The sequence below is a fragment of the Miniopterus schreibersii genome (genome assembly GCF_964146895.1).
Source record: "Miniopterus schreibersii genome assembly, chromosome: 19".
Classification (NCBI taxonomy): domain Eukaryota; kingdom Metazoa; phylum Chordata; class Mammalia; order Chiroptera; family Miniopteridae; genus Miniopterus; species Miniopterus schreibersii.
In genome coordinates, this window is record NC_138119.1 from 14,603,773 (window position 1) to 14,620,054 (window position 16,282).

Here is a 16,282-nt window from a genome sequence, read left to right on the forward strand (position 1 = left end):
TGGTCCATAACCCTTCAGGAACTTTGCTGCCAGGCTGCCCGCCCCCCCATGACTGAGCACAGGCTGCTTACCCACTGCCTTGAGAACCTGAGCCCCATTTCCCTCACCTTGAGTCTGTTGAGCTTGAGGGTGAGTTGCTCAATGGTTCGGAAGATTATGCCCATGTCCCTGAAAGCCAGGCTGGGGGGAGAGCAGCTGGGGCGCCTTTGGTCTCCACTGCCTCCCTGCAGCTGAGGCTGAGGCTCTGTCTGCCAGGCAGGGAGGCTGTCAGGCTGCGAGAGGTCTGTGGGTACCCCTGAGGAGTCGGTGCTTGAGTCCAGGGGTCCTGCTGGCATGCTCACATAAAAACAGTTCCCTGTCCCCGTGGCAAGAGAAGAAGATTAGGAGGCAAATGCAGAGGAAGTGTAAGCCATCTTCTGCTCCCCTGGTGTTCCCCTTGCTGGCCGACTGGGCAGAGGAAGCCATCCTGCAGATGAGCTCAGAGCATGCTGGCCTCATGCTGCCTACTGGGCTCCTAAAGCCCTCCCCCTCTCCTCCAGAGAGCCTTCCTGATGGCAGTTTTGCTTAGTGTGTCCCATACCAGGGGAAGATGCCCAGTGGTGGAAGCTAAGGGAGAAGTGTTTCATTTGGGAAATGGGGGAGGGGCTCCCATTCCTTAAAGGAAGGGTACAGAGGTGGTGGCTGACTTTAGGAACTTTTGAAAGCCGTGGGCAGTAGCCTCCTTTACTCTGCCCCACCTCAAGCTCTGCTGAACTTCAGCACCGCCCTAGATGCCATATATTTCACAATCCTGGGGATACCTCAACTCATCATAGAGGGGTCAGGCTGCTGGAGGAAGGACGCAGAGGGTCCCTGACAGGGCAATAAGCATAGGTGAACACCGAGGAACTGTGGAGGGCACGTAAACCTATTTCCATAGTGACACTGGAGGTGGCTGGTGAAGAGAAGAAGTGGCTCATGTATCAGGCTAAGGACACTGGGCCTGGGCGCTAGGCCAGGCTTCCCGCCCACATCCTGACTGAGCACAAGCTGCTTACCCTACTGCTCTGCAAGAGGCCTGGAAAGCTCTGGACAAGGGGATGGCACAAGGTCTGTCCCTGTCTTTGGCCCACAGGCAGGGCTCCAATGCCCAGGGCCTGGCTCTACCCTCTGGGCCCACACTCAGCCCTGTCCTGTCTCTGGCTCCCAGGAGGGGTTCATTACCCGTAGCCTTTGGTCCGCCTTCCACTTCAGGTGGCTCAGGCTCTGACTGGCCACTCTCTGGTAGTGCAGGGACAGCCTTACTGCCTGCCACCTCAGCTGCACCGACACCACCACCACCAGGGAGAGCAGAAACCAAGAGGGAAGGGAAGGGAAGGAGAGTAGGAAGGAGAGGAGTGGGGGTGGAGAAAAAGAAAAAGGGAAGAACACAGTGAACACAAGCTCACGTGACTGTACCCCAGGGAGCTGCAGAGAACTTTCCCACCAATTCACCAAAGGAGAGAGAAGGAAGGTCAGTTCCCAGAAACCCAGGAGAGAGGGCAGACCTTTAGCAGATGGAATAAAAAAATGCTCCTGGACAGGGAGACAAAGCTGCGCACTAGGGGAGGATCGGAAACCCCTGGCACTAACCTGAATCCCACCCTACCCCTCAGGCACCCTTTCCCGCTGCTCTCCTCAACCAGCCTTCCTTCTTCAGCGGACCCCTCCTGGCGCCGGGAGCCCCCTCCCCTGGGCTCACTGCTCTGGCCAGACAAACCTGTCCTGAGAGCTCATCCTGGCCAGTCTCAGATTTTCTTGTCTTAGAGCCATCTACCATGTCCACAGCTGGGGTGCCCTCCCTTCCACCTCCTTCACTTGCCACACCCAACTCTCCAAGCATCTTCCCAGACTTGTCCTGAGAAGCATCTTCCCAGACTTGTCTGAGGCTCTGAGAAGAGGACTGGCAGACCAGTGGGACATTAGTGGAGACTTTGACTGACGGCTGAGTAGTGCCAGGTAATAGGTAATACCCTCATATTCCAGAATGAAGTTCAAATGGTTGAGAGTTTGCTCTAAAGTCGTACAGCTATGAAGCTAGGAGATAGGGCTCTGACCCTTGGCTGCCCAACCCCAAAGCCTCTGCACGCCATCAACACGTCTCCTTCCCATGACACAGTGTGAGCCCCTGCACATGGGATTTCCAGGATAAGGCGGGGAAGGAAGTAGCCTTTGGAAGACTCGCCTCTACCCTAGCAAAACCGGGCATTTGTCTCCCCAGTAGGCCCCGATTTATTTTACCTTTTCTCACAACTTTGTAACTTCCTGCTGCCTCTGTGCTTGGAGCTTCTTCCTCTGGATTCCTATCCAGCTCAGGAGGTTCCCAGATCCCAGAATTTCTGGTCCTTGGGGGTAGGTGGTCCAGAGAGCAGAGAGCCATGTCCTCCTGCTCTGGCTGGCCCCCCTCTGGCCCTGGGAGCTGGGTGCTCTCCCCTTCACCCCCAGTGGGAGCTCGTCCAGGGGAGCCTGGGTCCCAGGGGTGAGAGGTGATGCTGACGACAGAAGGTGTAGGTGTCAGGTCGTCTTCAGGCTCCCCAGCAGCCTGTGGTTCCCTGGGGTGACCTGGCAGCCGGCCACAGAGGATCAGGTGCCGCAGGTTCTCCACTGAAGGGAAAGAGGGAGGTGGCTTCCCTAGTACAGGACCTAGCCAGTGGTAGGAAGAGGTGGCAGGAGGGTTGCTAACTCCCCTCCCAACCCCCAACTTGGTGAACCTGCCTCCGAAATCACAGGATGGAGCTGGCAAGCTAGCTAAGGCTGGGGCACGGGGGTGACAACTGTGTCTCTGCATCATCTCTCCTCCAGCACAACCAGGGAGAATCTTCAGGCATGTGGAGGGTGCAGACACCTGCCAGTTCATACTGGTCATGCTACTGGGGGACTGGGGCTGATGGCAGGGTCAACGAGGCACTCACCATCTTCTAGGGCTGCATCGGCAAGTCCTTCCATGAAGAGAGGGTCTGGGAGGGGCAGGACGATGGGGTCCCTGGTCCTGCCACCCCTGTTCTCTCCATTAAGGGATGTGGAAGGGTGAGGCAGGGCACTCAGTTCCTTTTCTTCTATGCTGCCCTCACGCTTGGGGCCCTCGAGCAGGACCGAGTGCTTCCCTGTGACTCTCTGCTGGGGCTCAGTACCTGTTTTGGATGGAAGGACAGTGTAAGACAGGGAAGGAGGGAGGGCATGTGGGGGTTGATCCCATGCCTAGCTTTGGATTTAAGGGGCTGGGAACATTGGCTGATTCATTCTACAATGTTTACTGAGCACCTACTATGGCCCAGTACTGTCCCAGGCTCTTGGCATACATCAGTAAATAAAGATATCTGGCCTATGGAGCTTCAATTCAGGTGCAGGGACACAGAGAAATAAAATAAGTAAATCACCTAAATAAATGAGGTGAGAAAAGCTATAGGAAAAAAGAAAAACAAGAGCAGGGTCTGGAGGATCAGGAGTGCTGGTTACAGTACTAAACGGAGGGGTCAAAGAAGGCCTACATTACAAGGTAAGACTTGAAGGAGGTGCGGAAGTTACGAAGAAAAGCATTCTAAGCACAAGAAACAGAAAGGGACACAGCCAGGTTGTTTACCCAGGGAGATCTCTCCCTAAACCCAAGACCCTAAGCAAGCTATTTCACATACAAACTATCAGTGAGAATTGGTTGGGGCCCTCTTGCCTCTGCCAGTTTCATTCCAGTAACTGTCGTGAGCCCTCTGAGCTCCCCCTCCCCAGCCCTGATGATTCCTGCACAATGTGCTCCCCAACACAGTTTCTGCCTGCATCTCATCTCCACTAGTTACCTGCCTGGTGGAAGCAAATGTCCCAGGCTCCCAAATGTCCCTCTCTTCCTCCTGTCACCCAGTGAGCCAGGTTTGCAACCTCTGCTCAAGTGAGCTAGTCTACACTTGCTTAAGTCTGTTTTCCTTCCTGGCCCAGGTGCTTTCTTCCTCCATTTTTAATCTGTTCTTATCAAAACCTCACATTCTGGCCCTGATGGATCCCTCCCATCACCCCCACCCCACCTCTGACCACCTTCCTACCTGTGCCTGCAAAAAATGGACTGGGGTTAAAAAAAAAAAAGGACTGGGGTTGTCTCCCACAAAGACACTTACCTCCAGGGAGCTCCTCTGGTTCTGGTTCACTTTGAAATACTTCTGAGTCATCCAGTCCTACCCTGCAGGGAGAAAGAGCAGGCAGAGATCACCTGCTGGGAATGCTGGCTCTCTGCCAGCCAGAGGTCATGAAATTCCACACTGGCCTCCCGAGTGGGAATGGGCAATGAAGGTGCAGGGTCCAGGAAGGTGCTCGGTTTCAGCACCTGCTGTCTGAATGGCAGCCTGGAGAGGAGGTGGGTGCCGGCCAAGCCTCTCCTTGTCTCCGCTTTTACCCCCCCCCCACTTTAGGTGTAGCCTCCACAAGAGCCATGTGGGGCTGTTGGGGACAGCAGACAGGGAGGGAAGGCAGAGGTGTGGGTATGTCTCTCTATATGCCAGCTAACACCTGTTTGCTGAGGCTGTCCTTCCCCAGAGGTGAAGGCACAGGAACAGCAGAAAACAAGGAGCTTGGACTGGGGAAGCAGGGGGGCCTGTAGGGCTAAGCACCTGCTGGACCTGGGGCTCCGGTGGGTTGACTCCCGGGGACCTGGGGGTGGGGGATGGACAGGCGTCGGGGCAGCTCCTGGGTGCCTGGTGGCGTTCTGCACAGCCTCTTCTAAGAGTTCCATCCACCTGTCAGGAAGAGAGGACGGTGATGGGACAAGAGCCAGGCACACAGTAGCTCCCCTGCTGACCCCACTGCCCAGAGCCTTGAAGCCTTTTCCACACCCTGCCCCAGGGACACTTGGCCCGGCAGGTCCCCACCTTCCCACAGTCCTGGCTGACTGCTCCTGTGTGGCTCTATTACTTGCAGCTACCAATGACTGAACACCAACCCTGTTACACTCTGTGCTGAGCACTCTCTATCTGTTCTCTCAACAAAAAGTCAATACCCCCACGCTTTACAGATGAAAACCCTGAAGCTGAGAAACTGCCTGACTTAATCTGTGTCCTACTGCACCAGGCCTCCTCCAGCTGGCTACTGTCAGGGGACGTGGGGTCCATGAATGACCAGGGTAGGGATGAGGGGCCCAGAGGCGAACATCTGAGAAGAATGTGTGGATTTAAAACACGTGATGGGGAAAGGGAAGCGAACCCAAGCAGAAGGGGATGGGGCCAGAGCAAGGAAAGAAGAGCAAAATGGATGGGAGATTGCTGGGCACTCCTCACCATCACTGCTTACAGGGCAGGGATGGTGACCCTACAAGCTTATCTCCAACTGCCCTGCCCAATGCCCTGTCCTCTGACTGCTCTGGGGCCCATCCCTGGCCTCACTGTCCTCTGTCCTCATACACACCACCCTGGTCCCTAAGAGACGGCAGTTACGTGTGCCCCTTGAATTGACTCTCACGTGTTCTTGTCTGATGATGTCAATGCCACCAGCTCATAGATCTGGGGTGGGCCCAACTCGGAGGTGCAGATGATGAAGAAGGCCCGTTTATCTGTGAGGAAATGAAGGTAGAAGGCACTCCATTGGAGGTGGCAGAGGCCTGACTCCGGCCTGGGCCAGGGTGACAGAGTGAGGACTCAAAGCATTGACCCTCAATACGAATGAAAAATGTAGCGTAAAACGGACGTGGGTCATCAGAACCACTCGGGACCTACTCACAAGGGACAGAGGCAATTCTGGAGCCCCTAATGGCATCTTTCAGGGCCACCCATTACCCCCCTGCTTTCCTAACAGCGAAGGCTGACGTGTGGGGTAAATTTTTCATGCCCATCAGTGCTTTGATCCCCCCAGAGGTAGGGTAGGTGTCACCCCCACATTATAGATGAGGAGAGTGAGCCCGAGAATGTGGCTGCCAGCCTCCTGCTCCAAAGCCCTTTCCCGTGCACCCTCCACTGCTCACTGAAACGTCTGTCCGCTGGACTCAGCTCTGTACTGCGAGGCTGCAGTCTTCTGCTCATCACTCCTCTCTACCCAGCCCTATCCTTCCCAATCCTGCCTACATCTCCTTAGCCCGTCCTGGGTGCTCACATCCCCTCCTGTCTGCACCAGGTTATCTTCATCTTGGTCCCCACCCAACCTACCATCCTACCCAATCTTGGATCACAGCCTCTTGCTTAGATGGATCAAGACCTATATATTCTGTAAGGCCCCAGATTGACCCTGCATCACTCGTTGCTCACTGGGCATGAGTAACAGTGATCATGGCCCCAGGGCCCAGGCCAGCTGGGACTGTCTCCGCACAGTACCTGTGGCCACGGAGCGGATGAGAACGGCATTGAGCTTGAGCACGGGGCTGAAGGTCTGCTTGCTGTCTGAGGAGCCCACAGCTGTCTTGCTGTGGCACTTGAGCAGCAGCTTCTCGTCCTGTTTCTGCAGCAGCACAAGGAGGTCCTCCAGCAGCAGCACATGGAGGTCTGGGAGTGGGTGGTGCTTGTGAGGCATTTCCAGTTGCCATGCCTCCATCATCAACACATGGGTCACCAAAGACTCTGGAACACCTGGCCCCCTTCTTTTCGGTACTCCCCACGCTGTGCTTAAGGAGTCTGGGCTCTCATGCCCACTTATGTTTTAAGCTGCTTCCTGGCTCCCTCACTACCCCTTTAGAGAGCACCAGGTTCCAGAACTCATGCTCTGGGGAGGGAAGTGCTGGGGCAGCCCAGCCTACCACAGATTGCCCCTGGGCCCCAGCACTGTCCCCCCCACCCCGCCCCAGCATGTACCCAGGGTCTTATCCTTGCTGATCCTCCAGGTCAAAGGCCCCTCATGGATCATCTTTCTGGTTGTAAGATCCAGGCTCTGTTAAAGAGAAACCATTTGTTCATTTGTTCATTCATTCGACCAAGTATTCAAGAACCTACTATGTGCCAGACACCATGCTAAGGTGTTTGGGATCAGTGGTGGCAGGAAAGAGTCCTTGCCCTTACCCTCTTGTGAGGGACACAGACAAGTAAAGAGGCCACTACAAAGTCATGTGTCTTGTGCTGTACTGGGGGATATGCCAATAGCTCTGGCTTGGGTCTCTCATCCACCCCGTATCCCATGTCATCCACCTTCCTAAGATCACTCTCTGCTTTACTTGCCCATCCCTTCAGCTTTATTCCCTCCCAAAGGATCTTTACCTTTACCTCAAGCTTGAACTCCCACCCCCTGCTCTTCCGGGCTGAGTCTAACATCTAGTCTTCATTGGTGGGGCTGTCTGCCCATTTCTGTCTGGGGATGGACTGACAATGGTAATAGGAGGCATGTGTATTCTAGGGCCCCACTACGCCATCCTACCAGACAGGCCCACGTCTCCTGCATCCCACTCTCTAGGCACTGACCAGAGTTGTTCTCTTTAGGGCGCCCAGGAAGTATGAGTGTGTGTGGCGGGGGGGTGGGGAGCTAACCATGCCTCCTACCTCTGCAGCCTACCTTGAATTCTGCTGCCAAGGGATTGCTGGCCCTCTCCAGGGAGGTGGTGTCCAGGCGCTTCTGGTAGCCCTCTAAACGGTGCTGGTTCTCTGTCTGCTTTACTGCTTCATTCACATACTTGAGAATTTCCCGGCACTGATCCCGGGCCCGGCAGAGCTTCTCATGCTCAGAAGTGCCACCTACCAATCAGCATAGAGGAGGTAGTCGGGGTCTCCTCCTGAGAAGTCTATACGAGTCGGCTGTCACCTGGCTACTTACAGCCATGGTTACTGGCCCACTGTAGATGTGGGTATAGATACGCCACCCTTGCCTAATCTGAGGACCTCGTGTAACGTTTTATTTTACTGAGGGTCATTGGAGTTCAGACTACTGCTCTGAAGACACCGATAGCTCTTGGGAATCCTTGCCTAGCCCACAACCAGCTCTACAGATGTGGGGGGACAGGAACAGAGAATGGGGTGACTGCGGTGATTGTGCCTTTGGGAATAACTATTCAATTAAGCTGAGGATCCTCACACTTGTATACCCTGACTCCAATATCCAAATTCAAGAGTGGTGAAAGATGCCCGAGGTCCCAGGAACAGTGAAAAACAGGTCAGACCCCCTTACTCAGCACGGTCCCTACTCCTCTAGTTACCACATACGGTTGTGTGTTTTGTGCATTGCACAGAGGTATCCAGTGTGTGTGGGGAAAACAGGGACTAAAATCAGTCACGGCCCCGGTGTGAAACCATGATCATCAGGGGATCCAAGGTGTCCTACGTGGGCCAACCTGTGTCCACTCAGATGCTGTCCCCAAAGGCACCGCACGGGCCAGAGGCAGCCCTCACCTCCTGCCACTGCTGTGCACCTTGTTTTTCCCAAAGCACATTTACAATCATTATCTGCTTTCTGAGACTGACCATAACCAGGCAGGGATGAAGACCCTCAAGACCAGAGAGGTCAAGTGACTTTCTAAGGTCACAACGTAAGTCAGTGCTGGGACTAGGGTCTGACATGAGGGCTGCTGCCTCGCACGCTAGCCCCTCACCCAGCCCTACCCTCCGTGTGCTTGATGATGCTCTCCAGCAGCAGTGGGTACTTGGTCAGCCGCTGCATTTCAGAGATGATGAGGTCCCGCAGCTGCAGCCGTCGGCACTGAGGGTGGCTCTCGGCCTCCTAGATGAAAGGAGGCACAGAGGAAGTTGTCAACTTGGGATCATGAGCTGGTTTATGGGCTCAGGACCTGGGTTGGTGTGAAAATGCCAAATAGGTTCTAATTCCAGAGGGTGACTGAGCACAGCGATGGCAGCTTCTTCCTTGAATATTTACGGAAAGGTATGTGGGGGCAGGGAGACAAAAGCGCATGGAAGGGATATGGTCAAACAAGCCGCATAGAGCAGGTCTTATTCCCACTTTATAAACAGTAAACAGGTGAGCAGGACCTGATGACTGCTTATCTAGTATTCCTTTCAGCAAACAGCAGTCTCTGTCTTGAGAGTGGGAAAATGTCAGTGTTTCTGGAGAGGTGGCGTGAGGGAGGGTGCAGATGGGTGCAAGGAGTTCAGATTATCCTCCCCGGCAGAGAGAAGGGGCAGGGGTGCTTGGAGCTGGAGGCCAGGAAGGAAGTTCAAGAGATCTAACCCTGCCCCAACTTTATTAAAGAGATGACTGACTTGGCTTTTAGTGGCAATGAGAGAAGGTGGAAGGATGGCCAAGAACACACCTGCATGAAGAGCTGGAATCGGCTCTCCTTCCGCTGCTTAGTCTTGATCAGCTCCAGGGCTATGGATTGGTACGAGCAGAACTGGGCGGCCACTTGCTGGAGTTCCTCTCGGGCGGGGCCATCAAACTGAGAGGCAGAATGGACACGGGCAGGCATCATCACATCCCTACCTGGTACTGGTCCTTCCCCATCTCCTCCTTTGTCACATTTTCATGCCTTGGGTAATGACCTCCCCCTTTCCTCCAAGGAGGGGAAGTTTGCAGCTATACCCGAGCCAGCATGAGGTCACTGATTTCTCTGATGATGGGACCCTCCTCCCGGAGCTTCTTCATGGCTTCACACCAGGAATCTGGGGCAAAGGGAAAAGAAACAGAAAGGCCTGGGGTTGAACTGCAGGGGATCTCTGACAGCAGTGTTGTGGGGAAGGGTCTGGAAACCAGTACACTGTGGGGGGAACTGGAATGCTGGCTTCAGGCTGTACAAGCTCTCTCACCAAAGAGGATTTGGTGAGGGTTATCTACACAGGGAAGTCCCGGCATGCAGGTATAAGTGGAACAGAAGCCTGAAGGCTAGCCAGAGAGGGGTGTGGAGGGGGAGGGAGTCGGGCGGGGAGGACGTCTCCTCACTGTGGATCTCTATAAGTTCGGGCAGGTTGGGGAAGAGACGGGCTAGCTCCTCCCGGGGCATCAGGTTCTCCTTCTTCATTCGCTGATAGAAGATCAGGTCCAGGACCCGGAGTGTGCGTAGATGAGAAGCCTCTGTCACAAACAGCTCTGAGCAGGGATTGAGATAGGAGCAGAAAGACAGGGCGAAAACGTATCAGCAAGTATCCAGAGTCACTACTGCGACCCCCTCAAACCACTTTATTTTGGGGGGAATTGAGCATTGTTTTCAAATTGTACATGAACTTTTCTCTCACCCAAGGGTCAGAACTGAGGCATTCCTTACAGAATCAACAAGGGCCTGGGCCTGTCCCCAGGGCCCCACCCACTTGCTCCTTACCACCCTTTGCATCTTGGGTGCTCTGCACCTATTCCCACACAAGTTAGTGGAAACGGGCAAGGTGGAACACATTCTTACCATTGATGACCTCCTGCCGATCAATCTCTCTCTGGCTTAGCCCAGCCACCACGTCCTTGCCCACGGTGTGCTGCCAGTTTTGGGTGTCTGGCTCTGGCTCCAGGTCAGACAGCTGGCCCAGATCATCCTCTAGGAGGTGAGGGAGGAGGGCATCTGTGCAGAACCCCAAGCTGGGGGACTCAATGCTCCTGGGAGAAAACGGGCAGCGTAGCTTTACTCGAAGGAAAAACTCACACTTGGGTTTGTCCTTTCCTCTCCTGCCCAGCCTGCTTGCCACATGCCCACTGGAAAGGAGCAGGCCACGGAGAGGAGAAGCACACCTAACCAACCACTCCAGTGAGAGGAACGGCTGAACATGGCTGGAACTCGGACACCAAAGAGAGGTACTACTGCACCCATCACTCACCTGCGGCCCATTTTGGGGGTGAAGGGAGGGGTTGGGTTCTCAAGAGACCTGTGGAGAGAATGTCAGCTATCAGAAACCCTCTGCTCCTGCCCTTGCAGTATCAGTGGGCCGAGCTACCCAAGCCCTGCCCACCTGGTGGAGAGGCTGGAGGCAGATGATGAGGCTGACTGGTGGAGGCGAGCAGCCTCCGCAGCAGCATCCATGTCAACATCACTGCGAGAGCGGGGCACATTCTCTGTCTTCCGAGAGCGCTTCAGCTCCTCCCGACCCTTCAGGCTCTCAGAGCGGCCCAAACGAATCTCTGAGCGTGAGCTGGGGAAAAGGGTGAGAGACCTTAGGCTCCAGTGTCCTGGCCAGCTTCATCTGCTGCCCCATTTCAAGGATGCCTCAATGGTGCAGATTCTCCACCCCACCCCCACAAAAGGCCCAAACACCGAGATTCACCAAAACACCAAAACTTCCTAGATGGAAGACGCTTCCTAATGATAAACTACTACTGCTATTCTACAAAGTTCTCCCTCTCCCCACCCTAGGATGGACAGAGCCTCTCACCTTGCTCATGACCAATCAGAAAGGGATTCTAACAAGAAGGTGAAATCTGGGACTAACAGAATCAAACTTGCAGTGTGTTCTAATGCCAAAGAAACCAGGCCCCAGTCAGGAAAGCTGTGGACACTCAAGTCTCTCATCAGGGACCAGGTTCCACCCTGACCACCTCTCAGCATCTCGTGGTCAGTCCATCTTGCCCCCTCCTATGGAATAGGTCAGCTCCCACTGTGGACTCTGCTTGAGGCAGATCCTTTCTTTGACAGGATCTTTTATGAGGGAAGTACAGGCACTGTCTTACACACTCACTCTAGCATTCTCTACACTGCCTGCCAGAAAATTCTATCTGCTGATAGATCCCTACCCCTCCAGCTGTAATGTGGATTTCTTCCATTCTTAACTTGATAGATCCTTCCTAAGCTTCCATTTCCTCTCTTGGGAGCAGACCAGCTTGGGAGAGCACTTATAGGAGCCTGCTTACTGACTGTCAGGACCCTGCTCCCTGGCCTGCAGGGCTTGGCCACTGAGTATCTCTGGGGCTTGATGAGATGCTGACAAGTGGGTGTTGCTCTTTTCCAAGTCTTGCAGCACATCTACCCTGAGATAGCCAGCATCTCTGAACCCTTGCTGCCCAGGATGCTGCCTCCCCACTCAACCCTGCTGGGCTGCTTCTTTGTTGACACTATTACTAATCCACATCCTGCCATGTGTCTAGGACCACAGGAGGCCTGTAGAGTCTGGAGAGCTCTTAAGAGCACAGCAAGACGCTAAACAGAAGGAGCCAAATGGCTTGCTCTCCATTCATCATGTGTCTCCAAACTGCCAGAGGATCTACATGAAGCCTCCCCCAGCATCCTGAGGGTTTGTCTGCAGGGTTAGAAACCACACTGCCCGCTGATCCCCTACTGAACTCACCCCTGAAATCTGTTAGAACAATTCCAACCCAGACTACCACAAAACACTTTCATCAGTGCCCCCCAATGGGTCACTTTAGCACAACAAACCTCATCCAGTGAGGTTACTGGGGCTGCAGAGCTAAGCAACTTCCTTTAAGTGCCCATAAGGGAACAGCACTCCCATCAAGAAGTGAGGCATGTAACCCAACTCTGGCCAGAAATTCCTAGAGTACTGCCTTCTAGAATCAGGGGCTTCTGATACCTTCTAAGTATCTATGATATCCTCTGAGCTTAGTCACCAAATCCAAAGGCTTCTGCTGAGGGTAAATTTAGGACCCTGGTGACTGTCTTGGGGCAAATACACCCAGCAACTTCAAGAATGCAGGATTGCAAAAGGCCTCAAGTATTTTCTCAAAACATTGATATAACTTACAGTTGTGTATTTGATAGTCTACAAGACTATGCCTACCCAGCAATTACATGATTTGTATATTTAATGTACTCAGTAATACTAGAACTCAAGCGCCTATCAGTACAAATCTAACTTTTATCTTCCCTAAATCTTTGTTAATTCTCATTTGGCAAAATCATTTAACATGTATTAAACTTACCAGAAAGGAGTAACCTTGCATACAAGCAGGAATGTCCCACATGTAGTTTGATAATTAGGTATGTCAGAGGTAAATGGTCTGACTGTGAAGGCTGCTACTTACTGGCTTGCCTTTGCACCTGTCTTTATTTAGTCCAGCCCAGTGGCTCAGGCTTGAGTGCACACGAGCATTATTTTTGTATACAGAAGATCACACTACTATACCTCAAGGGTGACTTAAGAACTTTGCAAGGATATTTCCAACTACAGGCAAATTTCACTTAAGTGTTGGCTGTAGAGTTTCAGACATGACTTGACTGTTGTTACGCCGCAGTCAAGAACAAGTCCAAGAGTGTGTTCAATACCAGAGAAGGGTTCTAGGTAGAACCTGGCCAAAGATGGAGACTATGAGAGATGCCACAATTTCTTTTTATTCTTGAAAAGAGCAATTCGTTTTGAATTGGTGAACTTTGTGCCTCTTTGTGGATAAGGACATCTGATGCTCACAATTCTAACATCTGCCTTTGAAGCTCCCAGCAGAGCCTCATCTCCAGCTTTCTTCCTCATGGGCATCAAAGACTTTTACCTGACTTCCAAGGACTTCCCTTCTCCCTTCATAGTCTCCTCTAGCCTTGTCACTTAGGATTTCCTGATTAGCTGCTTCATAATATAATCTAGCTCATTTTTGGGATAAAGGCTGCTAAGAAGCTGGGGGTGAATCCAAAGGAAATTTTAAAGGCATGTGGTTCCTGGGCTGGAAGGTGGGGACCCTGCTCTCTCTCTGCCAACACATATTATGTCTTCTGAAGATATCCGGATGGGAAGGTGGGGGGAGGGAGAGAGTTCCACAGTGGGACGCTCATAGTCTAGTGGAGGGGCTAAAGTAGCTGGAATCAAACCCTAGCTCCAAACCCTGCCCATGTGCCCCTCCTTGGGCAGTGGCAAGCCCCATCCAGCCACTGCTACCTGTCGTTCTCCAGGAGGTCCTCGGGAAAGCTTCCTGTCGAGAGTCGCTGTGTCCCAGGTTCTGGGGCATCATACTGCTGGTTGTTCTCAAAGTGCAGAATGATGTTCCTCACATTGCCTGGTTTAACTAGAAGCAGAAAAACAATGAAGGACATTCTGCTTTCTGTTCAAGGATAACGTCTCAGGACTCTCGCTCCCCTCTAACCCAGGAGACAGAGCAATGAGCAAGCATGGGTGAGAACAGTGTGGGGCTAAGAATAGGAGGCACAGTCTAGTCCTGGCTCTTCTACTGACATGCAGCATGGCATGGGAAGCCCCTCTACCTTTCTGGGTCTGCTCTTTCTTATCTGCAAAATGAGAGGTTTAGAAGTATATATTCTATGGATATTTCTTCTGACTCTCATATTCTTTATTACAATGATTCTTCTGCTTGAAAATTGTGACTAGGTTTTTCCCAAGAGCCACATACAGGTTAAAAAAAATAGCTAGGAGGACCAAAAACATATCTACGTGTAATCTGGCCATGGTACCAAATTACATCAAGCATTTTTCAAATTTATATTACTTTTAATTAGAGTTCATGATTTCTGTTCTTCCTTAACTCTCCTTCCTATTCTTTCTGCTTCCCAAGCCCTCACCCCTGGTCCATCATTAAAGAATCAAACCCTTTATTATCAGTGGGGAGGAGGTGTCTTAAGAGGAACAAAGAAGAGATGTTCTCTGGTATTCACATTCTAGCCCCTTTTCAAAACTAAGGCAAGAGACAGCTCTTCTTGTTCAAAGAAGCAGACAGGGCACATAAGAGAGTAAAAAAGCACGTGTGATTCCGTGCAGAGACCTGGAGAAGACATCTCTGGCCCAGGGGCTCAGTGGCTCTCATCTTCAAAGTCAACTAGCTCAGTTCCAAGTTCAGTGATATCAGAATAGGAATTGGGCTGGAAATGCTGCTCTGCCTGAGACCAACAAGAAGGGTCCAGGGACCAGGAAGGCAAGGCAGATACCCCAGTGGGCTCAGCCCTGATCCTAACCACACTGACTGGTGTCCCACCCATGCTTCAGATTCTGATATCTACATGTACAACTTACAAATCTTCCTGTGTATCAAAACTCCAGTTTTGTAAGAAAATTTCCAAGCCAGAGGAAACAGATAAAACATTTAGCTGGTCTCCTCAAAGCTCACAACTTCATATCTTTTAGGCAGGTAGCTAGGGTAATATTTTTCTAAAACTGCCTAATAGGTGGCTGTGTGTATGTGACAGGAGTAGGGGTATCACCATCACTCCCATTTAGGAGCTTAGCGCCAGACTGGCTTGTTCCAAATGGAAGGTGAGTCTGGGCCTTGGGGCAATGGCAGGAGCCAGAGTCAGTTGTGTAGCCACAGCCCTGAGCTGCCCTGACTGGGTGATGATGGAGCTTGGCTGAGTCCACTGTTCCCCCTCCCATGGGTCACTTGGAAAATGCCCCTCTGTCCTTGAGATATAGTTATGTCCTAGCTGTGACAAGAAACAGGTGTGGCCCTGAGAAATGGTATAACTGAAAAACCCACAGTACAGGGGAAAAGCTGGTGGGAAGTAGCACACTTTTGAAAAGAGCAAAGTTTCACTAGAACCCTCTGTTCTCCTTCCTCTATTATCTAAATAATGATAAATCTAAATAAAAGTATACTATGTTACTAACAATAAGGTATTTTCACTAATAAACAGGGGCAATAGTTGATGATCCTAAATGGCAAAACTCAATATGAAGGCTTTCTGGCTTTGGTGGGTGTGTGATCTTTAGATATGAAGACAGATATGTCTGGTGTCCTGGGAATTTAAGAACACAAACCAAATCATAAAATTATAATGGAAAGATCTGACTCAAAGAGATGGTGGATATACAGCACCCTGATCCTGACCTTAGGATCAGCAACTCCACCCTGGGCCTTCCTGTCTGCTCTCAGGCTGACACAAAGTGAGCAGCCTGGGCATGGCTACTCAGTCTCTTAAAGCCTCATGCCTTCCCTGGGCAGGGCAGATGGGATAAAGTATGTGTTAAAAACTAAGGGCCTGGGTTTCAAGGCCATTCTTATAATCACTTTCCAATAATTATTTTTGTTGTTTAAAACTACATAATGAGTTTAGGAATTTAATAATTTAAAAAAATTATAGATCATTATTTTTAATTGCCACTTTTACAAAAAATGAATTCTAGCAAAAGAATAAATTCCTGATTGCATCCCACTGCTATCTTCCTCTGTAGACTTACTGCAGAACCTAAACATATTAATCACTTAATTGTATGCAATATGGACCTCACTGATGGGCAATGAACTTGTCCAATTCTAGGTTCTAAGCTTCTTTGGTTAATGTGTATTGTGTATATATGTTTTAATATATAGGTTCTAAGATAGATAATAGGTACTACACATACTAGGGTAGATATTAGGGTCATTATTTTTTAACTGCTGTAGTTATACAGTGCTGGCAAAATTAAGAGTCAAAGAGATGGAGGTACTACACTGAAGGGGTTAAGCAAAGTAGGTGATATAAATTAAAAGTACCCCAAAGAAAAACTGCTGAAGACCCATTATTTACTAAAAATAAATAAATAAATTACCCTATATAACCTTCAAAAATGAGGATTTTTGT

General features: G+C 51.3%; 1 protein-coding gene across 12 annotated transcripts in view; it reads right to left on the reverse strand.

Moving 5' to 3' along the window:
• Window positions 1–16,282, reverse strand: part of ARHGEF11 (Rho guanine nucleotide exchange factor 11) — a 90,864-nt gene that overhangs the window by 6,425 nt on the left and 68,157 nt on the right. For 11 of the 12 annotated variants that reach the window (XM_081121339.1, XM_081121336.1, XM_081121334.1 and 8 more), the window contains 18 exons: window positions 13,653–13,779; window positions 10,788–10,967; window positions 10,656–10,703; window positions 10,250–10,437; window positions 9,796–9,942; window positions 9,439–9,518; window positions 9,170–9,295; window positions 8,505–8,622; window positions 7,465–7,643; window positions 6,774–6,849; window positions 6,300–6,467; window positions 5,455–5,545; window positions 4,611–4,736; window positions 4,122–4,183; window positions 2,931–3,149; window positions 2,260–2,622; window positions 1,204–1,299; window positions 108–355 (listed from right to left, as the gene is read on the reverse strand). In XM_081121339.1, the coding sequence (XP_080977465.1) occupies window positions 108–355; window positions 1,204–1,299; window positions 2,260–2,622; window positions 2,931–3,149; window positions 4,122–4,183; window positions 4,611–4,736; window positions 5,455–5,545; window positions 6,300–6,467; window positions 6,774–6,849; window positions 7,465–7,643; window positions 8,505–8,622; window positions 9,170–9,295; window positions 9,439–9,518; window positions 9,796–9,942; window positions 10,250–10,437; window positions 10,656–10,703; window positions 10,788–10,967; window positions 13,653–13,779 (2,642 nt within the window). The remainder of the gene's footprint in view (window positions 1–107; window positions 356–1,203; window positions 1,300–2,259; window positions 2,623–2,930; window positions 3,150–4,121; window positions 4,184–4,610; window positions 4,737–5,454; window positions 5,546–6,299; window positions 6,468–6,773; window positions 6,850–7,464; window positions 7,644–8,504; window positions 8,623–9,169; window positions 9,296–9,438; window positions 9,519–9,795; window positions 9,943–10,249; window positions 10,438–10,655; window positions 10,704–10,787; window positions 10,968–13,652; window positions 13,780–16,282) is intronic. The other variant, XM_081121340.1, reaches the window with a different exon arrangement.